At 23.2% G+C, this 10,260-nt stretch overlaps 1 protein-coding gene across 3 annotated transcripts in view; it reads right to left on the reverse strand.

Annotated features, from left to right (window-relative positions):
• Positions 1 to 8,459, reverse strand: part of LOC145829840 (triple functional domain protein-like) — a 70,182-nt gene extending 61,723 nt beyond the window's left edge. For all 3 annotated transcript variants that reach the window (XM_082937711.1, XM_082937710.1, XM_082937709.1), the window contains exons 1-7: positions 8,339 to 8,459; positions 7,571 to 7,688; positions 6,827 to 7,019; positions 4,500 to 4,721; positions 3,387 to 3,525; positions 1,797 to 1,969; positions 739 to 861 (exon numbers count right to left, since the gene is read on the reverse strand). In XM_082937711.1, coding sequence (XP_082793837.1) covers positions 739 to 861; positions 1,797 to 1,969; positions 3,387 to 3,525; positions 4,500 to 4,721; positions 6,827 to 7,019; positions 7,571 to 7,688; positions 8,339 to 8,408 — 1,038 coding nt within the window. In that variant the 5' untranslated portion in view covers positions 8,409 to 8,459. The remainder of the gene's footprint in view (positions 1 to 738; positions 862 to 1,796; positions 1,970 to 3,386; positions 3,526 to 4,499; positions 4,722 to 6,826; positions 7,020 to 7,570; positions 7,689 to 8,338) is intronic.
• Between the last annotated feature and the right edge of the window lie 1,801 nt (positions 8,460 to 10,260).

A 10,260-nucleotide genomic window follows, 5' to 3' on the forward strand; every position in this document is an offset into this window, starting at 1 on the left:
CGTCATTTTAAACTTTTTTGAATACTTTTGGTATTGGTGAAAAAGCTATTATTCCATCAAATTCATATCTTATTTTAAAATCGTGCTTAACGAAGATAACATCTAATTGCTGTCAGTTTTGTTAATTTATTTTACTAAACTGCCTTATTTAAGATGCAAAATCAACACTGAAAACTAAACATTTCGATGCACAAAAATTTATCTGATTTAATCAATTGTAATCTAATACTTCTGACCTGCGTACAGCATTTTAACAGTTGAAATTAAAAAAAATTTAACCCACGAAAAACTTTAAAGTGCCTGCGCAAAGAAACATATATAATAAAAAACTTTTTAAAATTTCGCAATTAAATTGCATAATTTATATCCTTATGCTAATAGAACATCTAGTTATTTATATTTTAAAAATACACATATAAATACTTCATCTATATTTATAAAAGAACGTCAAACTATAATATAAAAATGTTTCAAGTTTTTTATCAAAGCTATTAATAAAGGTAGTTTGAAAGTAAACATAAAGCTATCGTTTCTTCCGAACACTTGTGTTTATAACTAAGCATAGAAACAAAATTATTAATTTAATTTTGTATCATCTAACTCTAACTAAAATAACTAATTGTATTTTGTTTTATTTATGCATTTTAAAGCTAATTCATGAACTTTGTGCTTCAATATAACTTTTCCATTTTATAAAAGGCTTCTGCACATTTGTAAGACAAAAGTTAGTGCACAAACCATTGACTTGGTAGCAAACTGCCGATGTTTTTCCTGTAGTTCTGAGCATTTCTGCATATTATCTCCGATTTCAGTTGATATTTGGGCAAACTGTATGTGGTTTTGTTGAATCCATTGAAACATCTGGGCAATAAAAACTATTACTTAGATTAAGATATAGTTTAAGTGTAAACAGCAATTTCAAAATTGAATATACCTAGACTTTAGTTATTTATAAAGTTGCAAATTGCTTAAATTAAATTTATAAAAGTTTAAGTTACTAACTACTCACAAAAATTATAGAAGTGTTTAATTTAGGCTTTCTTTTTTTTCAGTGTTAAAGAACTTATTTTTTTAATTTAAATGCATTACATAAAATTATATTTATTATAGTACTGTCTAAAACCTCAACTAAATTTTATAAAGTTCTTTTTATTTTTTTTAATATTTTTTCAATTATTTATAGCTTTCAATTTATTAGTCAAAAAAGTTTCTATAGTTTAATTTAAAAACAATAGAAGTCTATCTAAAGATATGAACTTAGTAAAAAACCCCGAAAATTTTGTAAACATGATATTTTAAATTGCCCTATTAAACATTCATGTTGTACTTACTGTGCATCTAATACACCATGTGTTGATACTTTCTATTACTATGTGAAAAACCGTTATTTAAGTATATCTCAAATAGCTTGATACTCTTACCTTGACTTAAAAGTAAGCTATATATTTCTTAAACACTTTAATTCTCTTAATTATTTTGTTTAGTGTTTTAAAAAAAATAATTTAATGTATACCTAATTTATTTAATAAAAAAACTAAAGTTATTACAAAAACTGTTATCTTAGATCACTGTTTTATAATCTAAGAAGATACAGATGCATCATTGAAAGTAGTAGTTAGTTAGTGATTTTTTTTTAATTATTTATTTTTCTCAAGTGCACACTAACTAAAGATATTTTTTTAATAAAACTGTTGTACCAGTGTTTTTTTTTTCATTCTGTTTAAGATTGTAATTTTTTTTTGAATTTCACACTTAGAAGAATTAGTCTAAAGAACGTAATTGTAAAAATATTCAACCTTATCAGCGTCCGATTGAAACACACACAACTGGTAACATTGTTCCAGTTTGACTTTCTTATCTTGCCACAACTGCTTCAGATTGTTGTATGTTTCGTGCAACTTTTCATTAAGTGAAGTGATTCTTGGCAATGTAGCTTGAAAATCTGCGTTGTTTGATAAACAAGTGCTCCCTGTTATTTTTTTATTAGAATAAGGTTAAATTACTTTTGTTTATTTTTATACTAGCTTTAACCTTATTGCAGGAATGCTCACACAAATACCGAATTTTAGTAATTATAAACTTTTAGAGGTTAGTTTATTTCTTTGAAAACTCAAATAGATAAGTACAAAAAATATCTTGGTTTTAACTTAAATCTTTTATTTTGTGCATTCAAGTTTTTATGAGTAATTATTCTTAACGAGCTGTATATAAGTGATAAGCTTTCCAAAAATATGTACAAAACAACTTGTATAAAGTGCAAGCAAGTGCACATTAAGCGGGTACAGAGCCAATTAAACAGCACAAACAAACTTGTGTCGAATAATAACTCGTTGGTCGACAAACTAACAGATAGCCATTGTTAGAAAAAGCACAAAATTATTATGCAACATTACACACCTAATTGGTAAGACTGTGTAAATACAGGTTACAGAATGTTAGGTATAAATTAGCTTCACTCCTTTTATTATCAATAAGTAAACTCAAACTTATTTGTATGTCAATTATTTCAAAATAAATATTTACATAGCACTGTGTAAACACGTAGTCAACACTTTTTTGTTTGTAGACAGTTTTAAATTAAATACACACAAGTGTTTATGTAACTATATATCATGAAGTATCTATCAAACAGACAGGTACAACTTTAACCACTTGTTATATAAAACGAAATAAAAATTGTTTACAATACAATGTTTATAAGACACAACCTTAAAATTTTTATTTTGATTACACTTTGTTTTAAAATATTAAAAGCAACTATTTTCAACTCCAATACGATAGATAAGTATACATTGTATTTTTTCAAAACTTTGTTTGGCAAAGTAAGTATCGCTCAAAGAGCTCTTCAGTGCTTATAATAAAATTATAAAATACTAATCAATACAATATACAAGACACATATAAGTCTTAGACTTGAGTAGAATTATATAGTCTTAAAAATTGGAAACTCTAAAAACGAATTAGTCTTTGTAACGCTAAAATTTTAGCAGAATAATTACACTATTTTCGCTCTTTTATCCACACAGCTTAACAGAACAAACAATAATGACAATTTTACATCCGGTTAATTTTTATGCTCATTTATTTGTCTTTAGGTAATTAAACATTAATAAGTCATAAGTAACCAAGTTTCACATGACTAGAAAACGTTAAACAAACTTTTCAAGAAAGACTATACCAATTTAATCAGGATAATGATGATACTTATAAAAAGAAACTTATAAAGTAAAATCAAAAGTTAATATCCACAGAGCTCTAAAAAATATTTTTTTCAAACTTTTACTTAACTCTTAGTGTTGTCACTTAAATATTAAAAGCTAATCAATGAAGCTCGTACACTTTAAACATTTAACTTTTTTTTTCACATAAATATTCAGTGAACTAACCCGAAAATCCGCTGTCACTATCACAATTTCCATTGCCCCCGTTTATACGTTTGAGCAAACTGCATCCCTGCTTATCTAGCACCTCTATAGGTGAACTTGATATTTTTCTTGAAATTTTCTTGTGTTCCTCAATCATATGCTGTTTTGAATTATTCAAAAAAAATAAATTAAATCTACAGTTGTAATATAGTTTAAGTATTAATATTTTCAATACCGCACCAAAAATCATTAAACAATTGTCAAACACAGATTACAATTTAACACACATTTTTCTTTAAACTGTTAGATAGCTTTGTTAGGCAGGTACTGTTGTCTTATTAATTTCTCTAACTTCCTAAAATTCTGTGTTGGTAACATCAATAGCAACTGGAAAGGTCATGTCATTTTATTTTCGTTTTATATTTATAGTTTTGAGAACAATAAAAATTATAATAAAAATACATTATACTAAGCAAAACAACAAAATTGTTATAAAATCAAATTTTGTATTTTAACTGAATGATACCTTTAATATACTGTAATGTTAGTTTTTTCAACTAAAGTCAAAAAACATAAATGAGTTTTCAAAAATTAAAAGCTTCTATATGTTTAATTGAATTAAACTTAAACCAATTATAGTTTTGATTAAGATATAAGTTCGTTATTTAAAATAGAAAGTTTGAAATTAATTTAAAAAAAAAAACTAATAAAAAGAGTAACTATTAATCTAATTATTAAATCTAATCATTATTTTATTAAACCTGTTATGTTTCCTAGTTGTTACTTTAGTTTAAATAAAACCCTAATATACCTTAAAATATTTTGTAAAATGTATGTTTTAGCTACGAAATAAATCCAGAAACAAAAAATAAGTATTTTTGAGTCACCCTCCTTTAACATTTTTAAAATACTTTAATTTCAAATGTGTATTAAACAATTATGAAAAATTCTAGTGTAAGATAAAACTATTATCGATTTTTGTATAATAAGTTTTTGTTTAAATATACATCCAAATATATTTGAAGGTGCTGTAAGATATTAAAACATCAATTTATATTCAATTCGAGCATAATTTTAAAACAACTTTGATGCCAAACCAAGATATAAAACAACTTCAAAAAAAAAGCAACTAACTTTTGCTTGTTCAACACTGTCCGCAAAGCAATCACTGTTCAACACAACTTCGACGCGGTGAAGTTTGTCCATGCTGTCAACAACGTCGTTGATGAACTGCTCGAAGCAGATCCTCAGCTCTATCCACTCTGCGTGGTCGTACTGCAGCGAGCCGCCGAACTCAATGGTCAGCATGCGCGGTTCTATGTGCTGCAGAAGCTGCTGAATTGATACTGACTGCACCTGGTTTTAGTGTATTTTGATAAACTTCTTTAAGTATGGATATTAACATCTACTACTTAAAACAGTCAATACTTGATATATTACAACTTTAAAATATCACATCATATTGACCAAGCTTTGTATATGTATAGGCTATTTTTATTTTATTTGTAAGTTTTATTAAAAAATACTTTATCTTTTTAAATACTAATAAACCATAAGAGCAACAAAGGTATAACACTTATTAGCAACTAATATACATATAGAATATTTTATCATTTATTTGATTTTGTATAGTTTTTTTATAAACTTCATATGAATTTTACAGCTAATACTAATGAAGCCTTAAAAAATTAAAAGTATTTTTGACAACGTATGTTAAGGATATAAAAAGATACTTAAGATAAAGTTATTTTTATGTTAGTTAAATAGAAGCTAGTTTAAAAAAAACTGAAGCAGATATTAACTACTTTTTAGTTTTATAAAAACTTATTTAATTTAGTGAATAAAAATAAAAAATAGTTAATATCTGCTTCAGGTTTTTTTAACTAATTTTCATTTGACTAACATAAAATTAATTTATTCTTAAGTATCTTTTTGTATCCTTAACATACGTTGTCAAAAACACCTTTAAATTTCTAAGGCTTCGTTATTATTAGCTGTAAAATTCATATGAAGTTTTTAACAAACTATACAAAATCAAATAAATTATAAAACATTTTATATGTATATTCGTAACTATAAACTTGTTCCCATTTATTTTTATTCTCTTATTTTTCGGTAAATTTCCGGTTTTACTTAATAATTAATTTAATTGGTTTCTAAAATTTAAAAACTATAAAGTAAAATTTTAAATGATTAGTTTTTTTTATGTAAAACATTGATTTAGTCAATAAAATTTTTAGAGGTTTTTTTATAGTTTCCGTTTTAATCGAATCTCTATATAACAAAAAACAAATTGTTTTATACTTTTGATATAGTTTTTTTTATACTAGCTTTAAAAAAAAAAGCTTTAAAAATTTAAACTAAAAGCTTTTGAACTGCATTTTTATTCAAGCCTTTTTTTAAACTAGAGTAAAACAAAATATATCAAAAGTATAAAACAATTCGTTTTTATTAAATTGAGGTTCTATTAAACAAAAACTATAAAATTTTATTGACTAAATCAAAGTTTTACATCTAAAAGATAATAATTCATTTTTAATTTTACGTTATTGTTTATAAATCGTAAAAATCAATTAAATGCATCATTAAGTAAAACGGGAAATGTACTAGTAACTTAAATTTATTTTAATTAATATTTAAGAATACAATAATTACTCCAATCTTTAAACATTTTTATTTTAGATTTAAAACAACAATATATACATCTTGAATAAAAAGCTTTTTGAAGTATGCACTGGAGAGAAAAGTTTATTTAAAATATAAGTAGAGAAATCTGTAGTTCACTCATCATAAAAATGCAATATAAATTGTATATACTGTAAACTACATCTATTTTATGCAGCAATGCATTTTAAATATTTTAATAAAAAAACTTGACATATTACTTTAGAACTTTTGTAGTTTAATAAATTTTTGAAGAAATTGTATCTAATACAGGGGTCGACAGGTCAAAAAGTAACATTTTTTATGTGATTCAAAAAACATATTTAAAGATAACTTTTTTGAACAAAAAAAATAGGTGATTGATAATCATTTAAAGATAACACTTGAATTTTTTTATTGTTCTATCGAGAATATTAATATATTAAACTAGTAGAACAAAATTTTAATGCGGCCCACGGGCCGCAGTTTGCCAACTCCTGATCTAACATTATATTTGACACACATTTATAAAAAATATAAACCAACATAAAAGTTAGCAAATTAAAAAATGTGCAAGATATGTGTTTTTGAAGAAACATTTTAGAAACCAAAAATTTAAAACACAAAAAAATATATTAAAATTAGTTTTACTCATCTAAAAAAGCTATTTATAAAATTTTGTTTTCAATTGGTTAACAAATTTTATCAAAATATCTTAATCATTTTTATTTACCCATCAGTTTTTTTAAATAACTTTCATCAATTATTATTTTACCAATGAAAAACTTTTAAAGCATAAGTAAACAAACAGGTTATACCTCAAAATTATATTTGTTACTACTAAAATTGACCCTTCTTTTCTGCCAGAAATTATCAGCTTTTATCACATACAATGCATTGACTTTAGCAGGAAAATTTTCATGTAACAGTTTGAGTACAGATTTAACAACATTCCAACTTGAGGATCGCATGTCTATCACTATTGTGAAACCACATTGCATCACATCATTGCTGTTTTGTATGATACAATTGGTTATGAACATTGAGAAACAAATTTATTTAGTACAATTTTAAGTTTGATGATAAAATATACATTTACAACTACCTTCTTTATTAAAAATTACACTTTTGGTTGTATTTATTAGTAACAAATAAAAGTAAAATATCAAATACATTTCATTAAACTACAAACTTTAAAATTTTATACTTACCATCTTTAAAATGGATTTAAAGTAAACAAAATTGAAAGTAGTAGACATCTCTTTTTTTTTTGTTCAACTAAGAGCAAAGTTTCTAACTTCTTCATGAATATTTTGGATTAAAAAAAAAAAAATTATAATCTAAATTAGCTAAAAAAAACACAATACTTAATTCACAAATAGAAAAACTGTATTTCAAGTTTTAAAATCTCAAGTTAAAACTAAACAACAAAAAAGTAACATCCATAAAACATAGACATTTTATTTTATTTTTTAAGTTTACCACATTTTGATAAAACTTTAATAGCAGTTTTACAACTAATAGTTTAAAATCTAAATGAAAAATCATGAAAATAGTTGAACCTTGGAACACTAGACAAGTACAAGATAAGACTGTTGATCTCTTCAGACTTGAACTTCTCATGAGCATTTACTTTAGCTGGAAAAGTTAAAATTGCACCACCTTGATTGTCCCTTCCTCCTGTAAAAATTTTAAAGTTAGTATATTTAAAATTGAAAACTAAATATTTTAACTAAATATTACTTTAAAAATACATTTGAAATTTTTCCTGATGAAACATTATTTGATAAAAGCAATTATTATAAATTTCCATATAAGCCTTAAATTTAATTACTTATATTTAACTCAATTAAAAAATGGACTATTTATATTATATTACAAGAAATAGGTAAATTATATATAATTAAATTATAGATTATTATAAGAAACATGTAAAGATACTAATACTTTTAATTTTTTTGATTTTTGTGCTATAACCTTTAATATAAATATATTTGTTGTTAGAAAAAATGTATAGACAACCAATACAATCATTATTTAGTTTTTATATTTCAAATAAAAAAATGTATTTTAGTGTCTTAATTCTTAAAATACAACCTTATTACTTTTTAAATCAAAATATATCATAAAAACTAAAAATATATCTTATATTTAGATTAACTTATGCAACAGTTTCATATTAAACTAGTTAAAAAATTATTTTATTAAAAAAATAATTGCATTAGCTTTTGTTTACTAGAATAAATAAATATAAAACTTCATTTTCAATACATCATATCATGCAGTTTTATCTAAAATATCCTAATAATAATTAAATTGTAAAAACAAACCTGATAAGAAAGCAAGTTTTTCTCTCAATAATGGAAGCAAATCTTTGGCTCTTGATGGGCTTATTGCCATTGTTACTTACTTTTTTGTGACTTATTCATAAAATTATAATTTGTTTACAACTGTTTAAGATGATTTCTAGTTGATATACTTACTACAAAAAGTGTTTTTGTAATTCTACTAGTGTGATTAATTACTTTTTTATAATAGCAGCAGCATAAAATAATAGAGTAATGTTTCTTAATGTTAATTTTATTTAATTTTGAAGTTTTTAATCTCTTTAAAATCTTATTTAGCTAATATTAGCTAAAAATATTCGAATATCCAATATGAATAGTTCTTGATAAAATTTATCACTAATAATCTAATTTATTGGATAAGTTAGATATCAAAACTATTAGTAGTATATATTAGTATTATACTACAACTAACATTTTTTATAACAAGTTAAAGTTTTTGTCTGTTATCTTAAAAATTAAGTTTAAGAAAAATAACACAAAACTATTTTCAATCTAAATAAATATATTAAAATAATTTTAACTATTTCAATTTAAATTTTAAAACATAAGTGTTTAATTACTGGTAGCTTAAACAAAAACTATTCTAGTTTAGTATCATTTTTTTTACACTTTATTTATATTTCAAAATCTAAAATAAGGTATTTCCAGTATTGTAAATATAAAGCTGATAAATGTATGTTTTTTTATATTTTAGTTAAATGCAAGTGTACACCATTAAAACAAAATATATTTTATTAAAACTGTTAAAACTATCTTAATCAATTTTTCAAACTAATTTTTAGGGTATATATTGTTATTATTAAGCTTTTTCAGTTGTTAAAGACAGCAACATATAGCATTATAAAAAATAATGAAAATTCAAAAATAAACAAAAATGATAGTTAGAGTTTAATAAGTTAAGTTTTTAAAATTTTCGTTATCTCTTTTAATTATTTTTTAAATTTCAATTAACTTTGAATTTCTATTAATAATTCAACTCATAGATTTTAAACCTAAAATAAATCAAAACTCTTTTTTCATTTAAACATTGTAATTTCTTTTTTAATATTGATACTTTAAACAAAATCTAAGAAAATAACAAACTTATAAAAAATCTAAATTACCTTTATAAATCAAAAATTAAATTTAGTCTACTTGATGATAAAAAGTACTATAATTTATTTTCTCAATTTCATATTTTTATTAGTAACAATTATACTTTCCCTTATAGTCACAATATAGTAAAAAGTAGTGTGGCCTGATAAATTAGAGGTTCTAATGGATGCATTAAAAACTCTCTGAATTGAAAGCAGAAATATCAAAACCTAGAAGTCATCAAGTATACAAAAAAATACCTGTGTTATATTTAAAATATAATCAAAAATCTATCAAAATATAGTAAATTACTATATAAAAGTTAAATATAAGCAGCTTTTAAAAGTGTAATAATATAATATATATTTTATTAAACTGCTTAAAATTTAACCATTAAATCAAATAGTTCATTTTATAATTACTAATTATCATAAAACTATTAACAAGAAACAGTAAGATGCTTAGGCTTGCTTACTAATTCAAGTGTTTTAATTTTGATAACTATAAGTATCTTATTTTGGTATACTTCGAAAAGTATACATTTTAAGTAGGTCATTATAAAATTAATTTTTGATTCAAGTAAAATATAACTTTAATTATAAATAGTAATGCATAATGAGCATTTTTACAGTATGCTGCTGCATTAGTTGTATTTTACTTATATTTAAAGCTGTTCTAGTTGTGATAGTGGCGCTTTATAAATTTCGTTTGTTTAGCAGCGAAACCTTGTGTTTACTTCAGGGAAGTTTTAGTAAAATTAAAGTATAAATTTCTGCATTATAACAGTTCTTTTCTAAATTACTTCACCATTTTATGTTACTTATATTTTA

Source organism: Thalia democratica, chromosome 2 (assembly GCF_965202585.1).
Source record: "Thalia democratica chromosome 2, ktThaDemo2.hap1.1, whole genome shotgun sequence".
Lineage (NCBI taxonomy): Eukaryota > Metazoa > Chordata > Thaliacea > Salpida > Salpidae > Thalia > Thalia democratica.